The sequence below is a fragment of the Lepisma saccharinum genome, chromosome 8 (assembly GCF_977018435.1).
Source record: "Lepisma saccharinum chromosome 8, izLepSacc3.1, whole genome shotgun sequence".
Taxonomy (NCBI): Eukaryota; Metazoa; Arthropoda; class Insecta; order Zygentoma; family Lepismatidae; genus Lepisma; species Lepisma saccharinum.
The window spans coordinates 12,011,316-12,030,732 of NC_139236.1; the positions used below are offsets into that span (position 1 = coordinate 12,011,316).

General features: G+C 35.1%; 1 protein-coding gene across 1 annotated transcript in view; it reads right to left on the minus strand.

Annotated features, from left to right (window-relative positions):
- Positions 1-19,417, minus strand: part of LOC145991370 (sodium-coupled monocarboxylate transporter 2-like) — a 78,981-nt gene that overhangs the window by 23,044 nt on the left and 36,520 nt on the right. The window contains exon 3 of the mRNA XM_083127363.1: positions 516-688. Within this exon, the coding sequence (XP_082983489.1) occupies positions 516-688 (173 nt within the window). The remainder of the gene's footprint in view (positions 1-515; positions 689-19,417) is intronic.

The window sequence follows — 19,417 nt, forward strand, 5'->3', positions numbered from 1 at the left end:
GTAAAATGAACTTAAGATTTTTTCCAGAATACTTCGGAATAATTTTATAAAATATTCACAATTAAGCGATGGTAAAACTCACCAAACCAAATAAACTTACAAAATCTACATTGTAACTATCGCTATTATAAAATCAATTGAATTGTAACCCAAAATATACTTAGTGCAAGTTTTGAATAAATTTTACAATTTCTGCTCCAAATGTCAATTGTGATGCTGGTAGGAAACCCCACGAATTGCAACATACGAAGTTTTCCTAGTAACAGACATACGAACGGCTTGGGAGTTAAAGTTGATAACCTACTTCGTTCAAAATTGAGTTAGTGTTGGATGTAGTTAATGCATCGTTTCCAGCTGTTGTGCAATAGTGAATGAAGTAGCGAGTGATGGTCAGAAACATCTGGGTAACCTATAATACACACTACAATAGACAAACTTTCACCTGCGTTTTTCTCAGTTTTATACTTTGTGCGTTATCAAGTTTTTCTCAGAAGCCTCATAAGTATCTTACATACCTTTCTGCCGGTGCACTTCCATTGTGAATAATTGAAGATATATTGCACACACAGCCCTCAACAGATGTAGGTCTGGTAGGATACACAATGAGCCCTTCTGCTCTTGCGATGTACGCCTCTATATTTATCCATATGAGACAGGCAAGGCTTACGATAGAACCGGTTATAGCTCCCTGCAAGAAATTAACATATGCATGAATTAAGCACAACAAATATTTTGCAGCCACTTGGTGTTCGTAGTTCGAATCTTTGATTACAACATGTTTACAGTCAATTCTTGTGAATCAATGGACGGTTTACGATCGTTAAAACATCGACACAGGACTAGTAAAATATTACCTATACATGACATATAAATAAAACTTCAATTTCCAATTGTGGTAATTTATAACAGTAAATTTATTGGTGAGGTTTATCTGTTATTAATAGTTATTTCAGTACTATTGCTAGGCCTTGTTTATTTTTAGCACGTACATATTTTTTTTCTATTAAATTGTTTCATTTATTTGTTTGTTTAATGTTATTTTTAATGTTGTTGAATTAATTGTCTTGGATTGTATACTGACCAAAGGAAACATCGAAAGAGGATATAGTTTGTTATTGAATCAGTTGGCAGGACAACAGAGTGGGAGACGACTGATCTTTATTTGAGTTTCAAGAAATGAAACGAAATTTATTAAAGACTGATTTAAAAGGAAAGAAGCATCTTATTGTATTGTGACTGCATTAGTGAGTATAGTGGTATGATATTGCAGTGAATGTTTAAAGTAATATAAGTTTAATAAACCTTGTACAACGAAGCCACTGACACTATTTTGTTTTCTGAATTCTCCTTCATCCTCGGTAATCAGTATAATTACAAAATATTTCAGCAAGTCAAAAATAATGTTATAAATGTGTAATGAATTAATTTAGTAATTTATTACGAAAATAATGTATGTGTGTCTATATAAATATTATATGCATTCATTTATATATTTTAAATTTATGAGTTGTTAATTGTGTGACTTTTCTCTACAGCACAATTTATTTTTTCTTATTTTCATTTTTATATGTACTATTATAATTATGAGTTTTAACCTTCAAATGTTACTGTTAAAGTTGATGTTTTATAAAGTGTCTTTTCTCTTTATGATAAGGTATAATACGTAAATGTGTTTTTTGGTGACATTGTCGTTGCCATGGTAACGAAGATAACAGTCAAGAATTCGATGTAACAGTTGTGAAGTTTGGTGATAAAAGTTTCTATCAAAAAGTGATTTGCTGCATTTGCAGTCATGCTAATATTGAGTTAAATTTAGATATGTAACCAGCCCACAGAAGTTTGGCTTCGCCTTCGCGAATTGTAAAATATATTATTCAATTAAAACCGTACACGTATATTTTAATTACACTAGTGAAAACAAAACTACTTTTTTTTGTATCTTTGATGAAAGCAGCTAATCTTTATGTTTTCGAGGGTGCTTAGCATGAAAATTATCATAAATATGCAAGTATATCTCTAGTTTGTTTGTTATTACAACTTTTCAGAATTGCCCTGAAAAGCATATTCATGTTCTTCCTCGGAGGAAGGTCACTGAAGGCGCAATCGCTTTTCCTGCCTTCTGTTGCTGTTGATTCTCTGATGAGTGTCAAGCAGTAATCGGCTATCATTGATTCACTCCACTTTCCCTGGTATCTTTCTTCCATGTGTAAAATTTCTTGTTCACTAACAGCACCACAGTTTTCGGGGAAGAAGTCCAAGTGAGAATGTAAGAAGTGTAACTTTAAGGACATGTTACACCCCAGTCTATCGTAGCACTGCAGAAGATTTTCCACAAGATCCTTACATTTTTCTGCCTTTTTACCTCAAAGGAAGTTGGTGGACACTTGAATAAAGGAATTTCAGGCTAACTTGTCATCACCTGCGAGAATATTATAGAAATGTTTATCCTTGAACAGTTTGCGTATCTGTGGACCAACGAAAACCCCCTTCTTTATTTTGGCTTCACTGAGACGTAGAAATGTCTTACGCAAATACAAAAATGCTTCCCCAGTTTTATCCATGCGCGCCGACTACGTGGGTGCTCCGGGGCTCGAGCACCCACCATAGTTTGATAAAAACAAAATAAAATAAATATTTCTCACTTGCCATTATCAAAAAATAATAAGCAATTGAGATGGAAGTTAAAATTTCTAACCTCTAAAACAAAAATTGTTTCAAATGTGTTTGTGTCAAGGCAACCAAGCAACACATTCTCCCCTTCCTTGCCTGTCTCTGACCAAGTCAAAGGCAGTCCCCACAATAACAATGGAAGTATATTGTATTGTAAATAGAATCCCGTCTTTTCGGCTTGCTTTGATGTTTCCTTTCAAGTGACACACTACAATACGCCCACTCCATTCGTCAACAATTGTTTTAAAATAACTACTTGCCGATATTGAGCACTATACGGCGCACGCTTTTAGAAGAAACATGAGTTCGGCCAATACCCAGCCAGTGCTACTGCGTTGTTGCCAAACTAACTGCTAGCGCAAGGAAAGGACAGAAAATTCGCGATGTGTCCATTATTTTGATAATGTATGCACAGTATATGAGTACAGTGAAATAATATAGTGACTATTTCTCCACAGGATTATAATATCATATCACTGTAGCATATACGAGAAACCCATACCTGAAAGAAGCTTGAAGGTATTTATTTATTCATCACCGCTCTCGTCATCTTCCTCGGTCTCAGAGTCACTCTCCTGGAGGTTAATGATTAGATTTTGCACCCTTGGTGCCTGTACTACTGGTGCTAGGTTTCGAGAGTGACATTATTTAAAATAAAAAGAACACACGGAATACACACTATTGCACGAAAGGGCTGTATTTAATCTTTTCACAAACTGTTCTTTGTGGTGCACGAGTGAACGATAAGCGAATAATTTTACACCGGCCTTGCTACGAAAACGCTGAACTCAAACTGACCCAGACTTTCAATGTTCGAGAACGCCCAGAACAATGAAGGGTCATTGTTTATATCGAGGCGAATTTAACACCCACAGTTTTCCCTAGACACAACAACTCAGCTGCGTCAATACGGTGACAACGGAGAAAACAAGCGAAAGGAAATGAAAGGAAATGTTTCCCTTGTTTCTTCAAGGAACAATAACTCCGGCTGTAGGCGACGGAAATTCATGGGACTTGGACAGTCAGGTTCAAAATGTATTTCCCCATCTTATGATGAACCTTAAAGTGGCGAGTTTTATGAAAACTTCTTGCGCGCAAGAAAAATACAGAATACGGCTTTTAACTTCCGCGCCGCAGTCTCCTAACTGTACAACGTTGCACTCATGCCATTGGCTGATCGCCACGCACACCCTCTGCGTGGCCCCGCCCGATATCGCTTCTAAAAGCGTGCGTCGTATAAAAAAGAATAAACCAAAACACAAAGAAACCGATTGTGACCGACTACCTCAATATTTGTTTTTTTCTTCTTTTGTTTGTGATTTTAACTTAACCTGTTACTTCTTGTACCTCTGAGCGGTTGTTTAAAGTATACAATACTTGATAATTACAGATCTAATCGCCATTGATATGCACCCACAGAAATTTTGGAAAGTCGGCGCCCTTGGTTTTATCCATGGCCTTTACAAAGTTTTTCATAAGGTCCAGTTTTACATGAAGAGCAGGGAGTATAACTTTGCTGGATTCGACAAGTGCTTCATTAATAACATTATATTTTCAAGGTTGAAGTGATTCACGCATAGGCCAATCTTTCTGTTTGTAGTGACATGCCTTGACACGGCTGTCCCACATACACAAGAAGCAACAGAATTTGGTGTAACCCTGTTGCAGGCCAAGTAATATGACGATGACTTTGAGATCACCGGAAATATGCCACTTAAACTTGTCATAGTTTACTCTGCATAACAGTTGCTTCATGTTGTGATACGTTTCCTTCATGTAAGCTGCGTAACCAATCGGAACTGATGGAATTATGCAGTAGGACAGCCTTTAGACTTAACTTTGATGAATCTATGAACAATCTCCAATCATCTATTTTCTAGTCTATTTTCAGAGCTGCCATGAGACCCTCTATATTACTGCGAAATAACAAGTTATTTTCACTTTTGAAAAATGGAAAGAATGGAGTATGGCGGTTGATATGAATTAGTTCCTTTATTTTGAAAAAAAATCGTCTAAAGTGACTGCACTATTTGTAAAGAGCACCTTTCCTTCATCTTCAGGCGAACACATTTTGTATACCTGAAGTGGGTTTCGAACTATGACAGTCGGTGATTTTTGCTCCAAACCCCTTGCGCTAACCAACCACTCCTCGATCCTCATTCGAAATCGACAGCTAGACCAAAATATGTTTAAAGTGAAGGGTCTTATTGAATGAAACATAGCTCGACTTACCCACACATTTCAAATTTTTGAGATAACTCGCATGCACTTCGTATAGAAGGCACCACGAGATGGATAATTCACGTTGTGTGTGTGTTGTGATGTGTTAGCGTGTTCCAATTCTGTTCAAGTCAATTTCATGCTCAGAAAGGCTACTCGAGATTGGGCCTACAGTTTAAAGTGGGATCCGAACCAGTAGGCACTTATGCCTCCACCGGAAATTGAACCTGGTACCTGTTCATTATGGGGGGTTAACGTGTTAATTAAATTATAGTTTCGTGATTTCAGGGAAAACAAGGCGGGAAAAAATGTGCCGAAATGTCTTCTATACAGGACTATAGAAATACGTAATATATACATAAGTTTGTAGCACATCGATTTTCCTACATGCACCACTTTACGGTGAATTTTGCACCAGTGATATATCGCTACGTTCTAGCTGCAGAATGCGAAAATGGAGAGTAATAATTATATTGCAATAATATCTTCAGGAAAGTGAAGTTGAAAATTGAATTCTGCCCCATACCTTGCCTCAGAGTGAGCCCATGGTATTGTTTTTGTTTGTAGGTAAACTACATTTATTAAGTATGAATATCAGCATAAAAGAACGTTAATAATGTGATGAGTTATGAATGTTGCCAGGTAAAGGTATGTGTGTGACCTGTAGCCTCTTTCATTACGGAATTCCACCTGTAAAAAATGTTCATCGCGAGTTGCCGTTAGAGAAAGGCACTAGGCTTAGACTAAATTCTGGTGTTTATATTTCAATATAAATATACATGCAATACAGAAAAAATAAATTAATAAATGCAAATAAAAAGGAAGGTAGCCTGTAAATAGAACGTGAGCCTACAACCATAATACGAGGATCGTTCAAGGAAAAAGTTTCCCTTCTATTGGGAAAGGTACGAGCCCGATAAATGAAATGAAACTAGCAATGTGTTCTTTCGTCTTTCCTCTACATTTACACACAGCGCAATGTTCGCGCGGGCTACCGCGCATGCGCGGCACGCGAGTCATGCAGTGAGAAACGTGCCCTGGCCATAAGGAGTAGCGAGTAGCGAGTCATGGCGGAACAACGTGTTTTGGCGGTGTGGAGTATGGCTCACGGTGTTATTTAAATTTAGAACTAAGCCATTTGATTCACACCAGTTGCTCATATTTTTCAAGTCCTGATTTAATAGTGCAATCGCAAAGTGTAAATTAAATATATCTGTCGATATATATAATTGCGTGTCATTGGCATAACACTGCACATTACAATATTTCACTGACGTAATCAAGTCAGCAGCTGCTAACGTGAATAACGAAATACCCAGGATTGAACCCTGAGGGACGCCAGCATTCACTAGCAGAGGCGATGACAGTTTATCCAATATATATAAAGCCAGGGGGTGCTCGTTGCTATGTGAAGTACGTATGCATTACGTCATCTGGGAGGATCGGGTTTGACGGTGCTCGTTGCTATGTGTAGTAAGTTTGGTGCGGGGTATATTTAGCTACTAACACGTCGCAAAAATTGGAACAAGCACGTTGTTGATTCATTAGCGTTCGATTTATTTTTATTGTATTTTTGTACTTGTAGACTGCAATCATGTCTAATTGTGCTGTAGCAAGCTATGAAAACTATAACCAGAAAACTAAAGGAACTGACATAAAATATCATAGATTTCCAGTCGATAATTGCGTAAGTAAACAGTGGATTCATGCTTGTAGACGAAATGTAAAAAATGCAAGTGTGCAGTGCCAATTGCCAATTATTGTGAAGAAGACTATGTGCGAGATCTAAAAGCAGAATTTCTGTATTTTCCACCAAAGAACGTGCTGAAGCCAACTGCAGTGCCATCGCTAAAATTACGCCCAATTACTTTAGTACCAAATAATCGAGGAAATGGTGTAGTTCTCCTAAACAATTATCTTCTTCACAATATGATTCGCTTGTAGGAAGTGTTGACAAGGTTTGCAGAGATGTACGCTACGAAAGATATGCAATAAGGAGACGTGTCCTAAACAAGCTAAAGACTATGCTGCCAGAAAAGAGAAAAATATATAGACGAAGGTATATGCACAAACTGCAAGCAATGTTTCGTTGTTGGAAAACATATTGATCGTTTATAAAGGAGAAACACACGTCTGCATAATGAAGCAAATAAATTAAAGATTACAAACAACCTCTATCAACCTGCTTTAACTGAATAAAGAAGTTCAAAATCTACAACATAACCTAACCGACAGTACCACAAGAAAAGTCATCAATATCTTGAAAATGTGTTCAACTAGTTTGAAGTACGTAGTGAGCCTAACTGATTTGTTATGTACATTTTATGTAAGTCGGATTTATAATTATTAACAAATTCATTTAACACAGACCGATGTTGATTGTGATTTGTATGTTCACATTATTGTGAAGAACGTTGTCGGAAATGTGCATTTCGAAGATCGCTTACTAACTTCCAAGCTATTGGAAATTAAATTCACGTAGTACATCTTCAATTCGAGTTACATAGACTTGTATGCACGATGGTAAATATTGCATGAGTGAACATTACACCCATGATTGAAATTTTTGCAACTTTGTTCAATTTTGGAATTTCACAAATACATTGTGAATAATTTTGTACCCTTGTACTCAATATAAACCAATGGATGTTACATTATTTCTTTGTAGTACAGTTCTGTCAAAAAGAGCAAGATCTAAGATTAGTGTAATGCAAGTTACTTCGTTAATGTACAAATGTGTGTCGCATATCAGCCTTGGAGTATATTTTCCGGTTATACAACTCAAACACACATGGAAATGGAAAATCTGCGGACAAAGTTCTTTAACGAATAATGATTCGTATAGTTGCACGGTCAATCATTGTGAGTTCATGTAACTTTTCTCCTTTATTGTTTAATTAAGCTAAGATATTTTCATCGATATTCTCAAAGCGTTTCTTTTACCGTGTGATCATAAATCTATTTCTATAGGCTTGAATAACACATTTAAGTTTGATGTTCCTAGCACTCATCAAGTATTTCGAGTAGGTTAAGTTCGTTAAATTAGTACTTGTACACTTTGGCTCGTCTTCTGCACGCGTTTGTATGTAAAGTTCTTAATACGAAAAAATACTTTTTAAAACTATGACAACGTTAACTTGCAGCCAAATTTGAACCAGAGAAATTTAAAATATCTGCAAATTACAAACTGGAATTGCGTTTTCAAAGTCAGAAACTACTATCTTACAAACTATTTCATCATTCTTCCTCCACATAAAACTTTCCAATTTTTTTTTGCATGTGGAACTTTGATCCGTACGTAAATTATTGTACAGTAAATAAATATATGAAGAAATTTGGGAATTCTTTCGAATTTAGAGTAAGTTTCAAATGCAGAGTAAAATTTTATCTAGATTGTATATTGCTTCTTTCACTTGATACTTTCAAAAATAAAGTTACATTATGGAGAATGGTAGAGATTGGATTTTATGTATATCAGTATAATTTTAATACTGTCTGATGTTATGCAAAATTTGAAATGTTCTTGGAAATGATTGCAACGTTCTGAATGAATAAGAAGGAACTATTCAGTCAGAAAACTAAATATTAGGCTTTTGTACTGCGTTGTGTTAAATGTTGTAAATAGATTATACCGGACTACTATCGGATTAAAAATTACGGATATTCAAGTTTTGACTACAATTAAAAGTTAATCAGTAGAACCACATAAAAATAAGTTACATCAAAATTCAGCTTATTCAATTCTGTGTCAATCTATAGTTACCAATTTATTTTTGATTATGCCTTCTATTTTTATCATCGTGAGAACAAAATAGGATTATTTTTTGTTTGTCAAACTATCGCTCTGTTTGAGATTCTATAAATAAAGAACGGGTGTTTTTTTATTTATAGATTATATATTATATAATTTATTTATTTATTATCCAAACTCTAATATCCATAATTTATAATCCAATAGTACTCCTGTGACGTTCTGTGAGGCCCGTAGTACCTCGGAGGCCTCTGTCGATCTCCTTGGCGTAGTGGTTAGCACATCGCGCTTCGACGCCAGGGGTCCCGGATTCGAATCCAATCGGCAGGGCCTCCCCCATGGCGCAGTGGTAGCGTCATTGCCTTGTAATCAAGGGATCCCGGCTTCGATACCCGGTGGAGGCACAAGTGGTTCGGATTCCACTTTAAACTGTAGTTCCAGTCCCGATTAGCCTTACTGTGCATAAAGTGGACTTAAAACACCAACTCAAACAAACTCGAATCCAATTGGGTAAGACATTTATTTGTCCTTAATGAGAAAATTGAGAATTTAGTAGATGTGATAGTATATGTGAAAACAAATATTGATTGAATGATTTGCTTCATTTTACTTCGCTTCTTGTGCCACTTTTGGCTAATTTGCGAAGATAGGAATGAGTGATGAAATGATAAATGAACACTCACAAACATCCACGCCCAGGCTAGGATTCGAACCCAGACCTCTGGCGTTGAAGTGCGATGTGCTAACCACTACGCCAAGGAGGCCGGCTTGTGGAAACAAAGTAAGAGATCGAAAGGGGGGGGGGGACTACCTCTTATGGGTTTTCCTTTCATATTTAAAAAAAGACAGAAAAGCAAAAATAAACCAAATCTGTCAATCAATTCTTTCTTTGTAACTCTCTCACTATGCAATTCTTCTTTAGCATGCAACGTTTCTTACTAAAATCATAATACGATTTATGAAATGAAATGTGAAATTCTAATGAGAACACAGACAACCTTCTTTGTAATATATCGATCAGGTTTCAGAAACATGAATTTTTACAATACGTTTGCATGTGCAATTTTCCCTCTTTTAAAAATAGCATGTTTTAATTATGTTACTAATCATTAAAGGAATAACTCAATACCATCCCGAAGTATGATAATTAATATTTACCCCTCAAAGTAATAAAACACTTTCCCTCTGTGGAACTCGCATAGAAATGATAGCGGCCGTTTGCTTCGGCCAAGCCCCGAACAAACTTAACCGAAGGGGCACCGAGCATAACCGATCCTCCCACATGACGTCACGCGCTCGTGCATGATCGGCAATTTTCGGATGTCGCTACCTTATATATTAAGTTACCTTGATATAAAGCCCCAATCCCACCACTGACTGACTCACTGACATAATTTATTATTATAAAAATAATACGAGGCCTGCCGTTTTTTATTAATTTAACCACAGTGGAAAACCTATTTTGACGATGTTTTTGTCGATTTTATACTATTGCAAATCTGTAATTTTTTTACCTCACACTTGGTACGAGTGTCATAATTTCTTTCGAGTTAAAGTACGCAACATTGCGATGGCTCCTAATGTAAACTATTGTGCAATGTTTACGCAACAAGTTATTACGCAGACCCGTATCTAGCGTGTTGTTGGTTGATTGACTTGACTTACTGTTTCGGATGTTTTCATCCGCGCTTAGGTTACTTAAAGGGTTTCCGCATTACAGATCAGACAGTATAGTGAGAGTGTTTTGAAGAGTACGGATGTGTTGTTGAAGTGTTAAAAGTTAAGTATTTAATTTATTTTAAAGCTACATACTATTTATTATTTTAAGTTTAAGAAAGGTTATCAAGTGATTTTTTCATAGTAATTTCAATCAGATTAAGTTTTGATGTGATCAGATGTTACTTGTTGTCTCTGGAAATTCTGTATAAATAACATAGCTGAAAATTTTATCGTAATAGCTAAAATTATTTTATTTTGAAGGTAGTTCAAGTAATTTTTCACACAGATTGAATTTGTATGAATTTGTATTTGTATTGAATTTTGTATTTTTTCCAGAGAAAATTTATATATAAATACCAGATCTGAAAAAAATATTATAATTATAATTATTGTTTTTATTAAGTTACATTCTATCAATTATCGTAAGTTTAAAAGTGTTTTTTTTTACTAAATAGAATCTTATTGATTTTGAGTTGATTGTGCCTCTTATTGTTATTTACTTAAAGCATATTAAAAAAATGGCATCTACCAAGTTCATCGAATGTGCTATTTGTGGGAAATTCATCTCTAAAACTAATATTAGCAAGCATAGGGCAAGATGTAGCGAAACAGGTTAAAAAATAAATCGTTCGTTACCTTCTAAGCTTGTACTCAATGTGGAAAATAATTAGCATTACTAATTTAAGTAAACACATGAACATTTGCATTGCATCAACTGGACATGGAACATTGAAAAGACAAATTGATAATCCTGAAACTGAAGCTTCTACTTCCAAACAAATTAAGATGTCTAATGACCAAAAGCCGATTAGATCTGCATTCAACAACCAACTCCTGGATTTTCTTTTTACTTCTAAATCAGGCTGTGATATTTCTAGTTTCTTGAGTGAAATGAAAACATCTATCATAAATATTTTGAAAAATAAACTGGAAACAACTCCAAAAAAGTATATGTTGATCTAATCTGTAAATATGAGAAAACCAATGGTACAAGAAATATTTTTATTTTTTCACAAAACGAAGAACGAAGTTCATTATTTGGCAGACATTGATAATTTGAATGTTTTTTATTCTAATCTTACTAGTGATTTGATTAGGAAACACGATGAATTCGAGGCTAAGGTATCAGGTTGGTCTTTATGTAGAAGTCCTCAAAGATTAATCGCTTATGTAAACAAATTTACACATTTTCCTGCTTGGAGCTACGTTCCACTTCCAGTAGAAATTCAGCATAAGAGAGCTGTGCTGAACATTCATAACACTGACAATAAGTGTTTTATGTTGTGCATTTTAGCAGCGCTCCACCCGATTCATTGTTCAAATAATCCGGAACAGGTTAGTCACTATAAGAAATATATCAATGAGATTGAATATGCTATGACAGGCATCGAATACCCTGTTGCTATTTCTGACATAACAAAGTTTGAAAACAGGGCACGAAATGGAGAAGGAAAACGATTAGCTATAAATGTATATTCGTATAGTTCAGTTAAGCATTTTGTTCATCCTGTTAGGATAACTAATATTGTTGATGACGAAGCCGTGGAAATCAATCTGATTCTCATTGCTGACGATGATGTTCATCATTATACGCTAATTCGTTCACTCTACCGCTTAGTCAGAAGCCAAACAACCAAGCATCGTGCACACATCGAAGTTTGTTCAAGGTGTTTAACCGTATTCGAGGATCGTGACCAACATAATTACCAACATTTCCAAAATCAAGAAATTACCAAACAAAAACTTGCTGAACATAAAATCTACTGTGGAGTCAACAGACCCGCTCGGCCCAAAGCAAATGAATTCGAAGAATTTAAAATGCACAAGGCCTTGTTGGAACATCCGGCCATTATCATTGCAGACTTTGAGGCTTTTCTCAAACCATTGTCCTATTACGATCCGGATCCCGAATTTTCTTCCACAACACCGTACCAGCTTCATGATCCAAATAATTTTGGATATGTTGTTGATTGGCAAGATAGGATAGATAAACCATATATATATCGCGGACCGAATGTTATTGAACTCTTTTTTAAAAAAATGGTGGAGGAGGTTGAGAAAATTGGCAGCCTCTTCTGCCAATCGAAATCAATGCTTCCATTATCTAGTGATGAACTTCAAACTTACAATAACATTGAAACGTGTCCGGTGTGTGATCAACATTTCACGGATGAGTATCGGAAAGTATTTCACCGTAATCATTTCACCGGAAACTACATTAGTGGAATCTGTAACACCTGCAACCTCAAGATCCAGAAACCCAAATTCGTACCAATATTTTTTCACAATGGATCCAATTACGACTTCCATTTTTTAATTAGAAATCTTGGATACGATATGTAAAAAATGGATATTCTTGCTCAAAACGAAGAACGTTATATTTTTATAAGTAAGAAAATTAAAATTCCAGGAATGAATGAAATCATAGAGATGAGGTTTCTAGATTCTTTTAGATTCCTATCGGCAAGTCTCGATGCTTTAGCAAGTAAACTTACTGACGAACAATTTAAAATTACAAAAGCTAGTTTTCCCAACATACACATAGAACTGATTAAACGTAAATACATTTATCTTTAGGAATATGTAACCGATGAATCTAAATTTGACGAAGACACTCTCCCACCTCATAAAGAATTCTTCAGTCAACTGAAAAAAACCGGAATTACGAATGAAGAATACGAACATGCGAAATTAATATGTGAGGAATTGAGATGCAATACTCTCGGCGATTATCACGATGCATATCTCAAATTAGACATAACAATACTTGCTGATGTTTTCCAGGTATTCAGAAAAACAGCAATAAATATTTATAAATTAGATCCAGCACACTTCTACAGTCTTCCTGGTTTGGCGTGGTCTGCTATGTTGCTCCAGACCAGGATCAAGTTGGAATTGATATCGGATGTGGACATGTTACTTTTTATAGAAAGGGGAATATGTGGGGGGATGGTGCAATGCTCGCAGAGACATGCAAAGGCAAACAATATTCACATGTCTGAGAATCAATACGATGCAAATCGACCATCGAATTACATATTTTATGCTGACGTAAACAATCTCTACGGATTTGCAATGATACAAAATCTTCCATACGGAGGATTCGAGTGGATAGATCCCATTTCAATTGATATTAATCATTTCGACGGTCGTGAATTTGGTTTGTTCATTAAGGTGGACATTGAATTTCCAAATAATTTGCATGATACTTTTTCCGATTTACCTCCGGCTCCAGAAATTAAATGTCCACCTGATTCTAATCAAAGCAAGCTTATGTTAACTCTGGAGAGAAAAGAGAGATATGTCGTCCACTACAAGAATCCTCCAGTCTTTGATTGGGAAGGGTGTTCAGGTAGTAAATGTGAGAAGAATTCTCAAGTTCAAACACTCTCCATGGTTAAAATCTTATATTGACACCAACAGGAGACACAGAACAGCTGCCATTTCAGAATTAGATAAAGATTTTTATAAACTAATGAATAATGCCGTTTATGGAAAAACGATGGAGAACGTCAGAAAGCATATAGACATAAAATTCATTTCAGATAACAATAAATGTAAAAAATTGGTATCTTATCCTAGATTCAAATCGCTAAAAATTTACAAAGAGAATTTTACACTTTTTAATCTAGATATAAAATTAATAAAATTCAGAAAACCTATTTACGTTGGTGCAACAGTTCTCGACTTGTCAAAACTGTACATGTTCGAATTTCATTATAATATTATGAAACCATTCTATAATGATAAGCCGTCAATTTTGTACATAGGCACCGATAGTTTTATTTATGACATACAAACATCTAAACTCTACGAAGATCTTAAATATCCTTTCATGCTTGGGTATTTCGACACTATTTCCTACCCTCAACTTAACAGATTTGGAATTCCTTCCCACAACAAGAAGGTTCTCGGCAAATTAAAAGATGAATGTAACGGTAATATTGTTGATGAGTTTGCTGGTTTGCGTTCGAAGATGTATACATTCAGAACAGAGAGCAGCGTCACGAAGAAAGCAAGAGGAACGTGCAAAGATACCTTGGAAAACAAACTAACATTCCAGGATTATATTTGTTGCCTTTCTTCACAGTCGAGGATACTTCGAGAGGATAAATATAATATAAAGTCCAAACCATGAGATTACACCGAATAAAATAAAAATGTAGCACTGGATCCACACGACGACAAGAGGTGTATTCTCGAGTGTGGAATCCATACTTTGCCTTGGGGACACTTTAGTCTAGAAGTTAATAAAAATTGCACTCAACACATGTAAAAAAAATAAACCTAACATCAAACCAAAATTTTGAAAATAACAAAAAAATCTACACGTATCCTAATTTTTTATATATTATTCTCTCCTATTAAAATTTTTCTATCACTCTTTCATTTTTGACATCATAAATATATGATTTCTCCACAATTAGAATTGCACTGCATATTGCATTTTCAGGTAGAATATCATGAAATTCACATACTAATTTAATATTATTTTGGTCATTTATAACTACCAATTTTCGTTTTGACGCATTTATTAAAAACATTGGTCTGTGAATTATGAACTCATCTGGATTATAATATATATCTATGTTACCTTCAGTTACTCTTTTTAAATGCACTATAAGCTTCATATAACTTCAAATAATCTTGTTCTGTAATGTTTAAATTGTAATTTTTCACGACGAAATACTACATTTCTGCCATTCTTCAGATACATATTTTTAACTTTACAATTATCATACTGGCTGATATCCTTTTCCTGATTGTCATCTCTCCCTGTTTGAAGCAGTACAGCTACGAACTCTGGCATGTCATATTGCAAAGCTTGGAACTTATTAGTAAGATCAAATTAAAACAATTTACCCTCCACTGCCCTCTGAATGCATTGGTATGTATAAAATTGAATCGGAATTTGGGGATTTTTCAAAATGTTGGCTTTGTATTTGAGAGCATAATTCGATTCATATTCAACTATAGGCATTCGCAACTCCATAGTCTGGATCACACATTTCGCAGCTTCGGGTAAACTAGCCTCATTAGCTGTTCCATCTGCATTTAAAGTTTTGTATCTCATGATAGCATTATGATCATTGGTTGCTCTGAGAAATATGACACTCAAACCACCTTTCCACATAATTTCTTTATAATCAGAGAAAAATCCAGATAGCAATCTCATGGGGAACAGTACTGTGTGACTTTTTGCTGGAATTTTTGTTCCAGCTTCGAACCCACCAACTTTATAATATGCACTCTCTGATGTAATTCCAGGGCAATTAATCCTGTCAATCACTGTACCATGCTTTCTGACTTCAATTTGAGAGAATAAGAATGGAACAAAATTATCTATAAGTTTTATATTGGCCCCAGAGAGGGGATATTCTTCACCATTACTTTGTTTTACAATATTAAATTTTATATACAGTTCAGATCTATGTGGATGAATGAATCCATCCCACACCGTGATGTAATACTGTATCTCTTTATTGGGCTGATTCAAATTTGCAAATGTCCTCCTGTTTGGAGGGAAAGACTGTAATTCATAAATCTCAATATTTTCCATCTTGGTATTTATTAATGTTTTTGAAATATTAATATCTATTATCGCAGTATTATTAGCACAGCAAAATCGATTATTTCATTTTTCTCATTTGTAATTGTTATTTCAATGTAATTAACTTTATCAATAGAAACAGGGAAATAGACTGGTGGGATTGGGGAATAGAAGATAGGTTCCACAAATTCCGAATTCGGTTTAAATGTTGCAATGATACCTGTCTCCTTGTGACTGCCAATCGAATATTCTTCTGCTTTGAAAATTATATTTTTAGCAATGTTACAGTGAATATTCAATGTCTCAAGAGCTAAGAATTTTGGTATAAATTTACCTATGTGCCTAATACCTGGTTCTAATTTGCTATTGTTCTCGAATCCTAAAAGTTCTCCCATGGTAGATAAGTCCACTGTTTCATTGGTAGTTACAAAATCTACTCTGTGTGCTACAGAACTTTGAGAAAGCAAGACAGTGGTTGGAAGTTCAGATTGTAAAGTATATAAGTTATACTGCCCAGGAGGAATAATTATTTTTTTCATTACCTTCTAATATAGTATGTGGCCGCGGTGGCTCAGTCGGTAACGAGTCTGACTACCATGCTAAAGGTCCCGGGTTCGATCCCCGGCCGGTTCAAATCCGGGAACTTTTCTAACTTTGGAAGCGGCCCCGGCGCCCACCCAGCATCGAATAACATGGGTACTTGGGGAAACCCTGGGGGGTAAAGGCGGTCAGGGGCGTGTTGCTGATCATATCAACCCACTCACGACCGGATGAAGAAAGTGTGGGGCGTAACCCCCACACTCCCTATACGCCTTCAAGGCGTGGTGCTAAGCACAGGGGAAGACTTTACCTTTTTTTACCTTTTACTAATATAGTATTGTTGTAGGTAGTTACATTCGAAATCAGATACATACTGTAGAATGCTCTTAGGGCTATGGATGGTTTCAAAACCGAAGTCTTTCTGGTGAGATGAAGAATGTCCATATTTGATATATAATACTGCTTTTTGTAAATCTTTTAATTTGATGTTTGGCATTTTATTTAAAATTCTGAGTATCGTAATGCAAACATGCCCACATATAATTTGATCGAAATTTGAATACGATCGTCGTTGTAAGAAATTTTAACATGTTTTAAGTAACGAATTAATTCTGTAGGGGTACCCCTCCGAGAGAATCCAAAATAAAATCTTGTCATTTTGTTTATAATAGCATATCCAATGGGTACCAACGTTTTCGGACTTGTCCAAATTCACCACGCCACATTTTCGAGAGTGTGGACTACCTTTATGGAGAGAATCAGACATGAAAACCTCCCTGGAGTGTTTAATTTTAAATATTTTAATTAAAGATTCAATGTTTTGGTTGGTAAGAGCTTCTACTAATTTTTTTTAATTTTCTGAGTGCTCTAGACTTCACATCTTTGCCTATTTTTTCTCCATGGCAAGATTATGACGCTTTTGCTCTTCTAGTTCTGCCTTATTTTTTTCGAATCATTTGGCAATAGCAGCACTACCCCCAGCTAAGCTCCCAACTGCAACCAATGCAGCCAGGATGGCTGGAATGCTGATATAAATCCTCCACTGTGTGTTTTCTTTCTTGAATTTTGCAATCGTTTTAGTTGTGCCGTACTGAGTAATAATTTCATTCCGTTCCCTTCGGCTATACATTGCCTCTTTTTTCATGTTGTTAATTAGTTAAAATCGAATTTAGTTTTAAATGTTTAAGATCATGATATGGTATTTGGTATACAACTCCTTTTGGTTTCATGTTGTTGTTGTTGTTATTATTATTTTTTTCAGGGTATTTTTATTCTGATTTTCCAGAATAACATAATCGAATACCACAACAGAATTTTTCAAACATTGGTCGAGGTTTTATTGTTGATGCCCAGTCCCTCGTACAACTTCATGAGTTGTTGGTATTTCGGTTGTTCTAAACTTTTTGAGAATACATACAAGCGTCTATTTTTCCAATCTAGCCAATGGGGGGCAAGCAAGAATTTATAAACCAGCATAGTGGTTTTTCCGCAACCTGATGGGCCTACAATGAGGCATCTTATGTTGTCAGGTAACAACTCTCCATTTTTTAAATAGTTTCCACTACATCTGGTAAACGCTGTACCATATTCCATGTTGGTGTCAAAGAATCACCTGGTTTGCTTTTATCCAACTTTTGTCTGGCAGACTTAACCATTTCACATACAATTTATTATTTTTCTTCTTCAATATTTTTTCCGATTAAATATGTATCTCGATATTTCGTTTTACTAAGTTCCTCTTCATAGTATCTCCCCTTCTATATTTTCTTATGATTATATTTTATTGTATATGTATTTCTATTCCCTGGTAAAACTTGAACCACTGAAAATAACTCCGTACTCCAATTTTTAGTGAATCCCTTCTCGAATAACTGTTTATACTTACTGACCCTTACCTGATCCTATATTTTAAAAATTGGCTTCTTGGTAGTATATGTATATTTTTTACAATAAACAGTAGAAATCAATCGTTGCTAATCAGATGGGCCTACAATGAGGCATCTTTTGTTGTCAGGTAACAACTCTCCATTTTTTAAATAGTTTCCACTACATCTGGTAAACGCTGTACCATATTCCATGTTGGTGTCAAAGAATCAATCACCTGGTTTGCTTTTATCCAACTTTTGTCTGGCAGACTTAACCATATATACGTATTAATAAGAGGATAGATTATTCTTATTTCGATAAACAGAGGAATCAATTTATCATACTCTCCAATTATCTCAGCATAGAAACATTCACCAGCTTCCACATCATAAGACGTATCAGGAAGTAATGTACTATGTTTTATTCTATACAAATTTCGACCTATGTGCAAAACTGCCGCATTGGGTGGAGAAATGTTTATTTGAATTTACCCACTAACAGGTAACTTATATGATGATAAGTTATTGTTAAATACAAATAAGTGCTTTCCAGTATCCTCGTCAACATGAGACCAAATACTATTCAAGTGAACAAGAAGTAACTCTTTCAATTGATGATAAATTTCTCTAAATACATCCATGTTTACTGGAATTCTCTCTACAGGCTGATTATGTTGTTGCTTTTTAAACCCAAAAATATTCATAACGTTTTATTTTATATTAATTATTTTTTATTATATAAAAATATATTTGTACTAAGTATAAAAAAATAATAAATACACCAAAACTTAATCTGATCGAAATTACTATGAAAAAAATAACTTGATACACTTTTCTTTAAACTTAAAATAATAAATAGTATGTAGCTTTAAATAAATTAAATACTTATCTTTTAACACTGCAACAACACATCCGTATTCTTTAAAACACTCTCACGATACTGACTGATCTGTAATGCGAAAACCCTTTAAGTAACCTAAGCGCGGATGATAACATCCAAAACAGTAAGTTAATCAGAAGACACCCATTACGTCATAACCAACTACACGCTAGATACGGGTCTGCGTAATAACTTGTTGCGTAAACATTGGAGAATAGTTT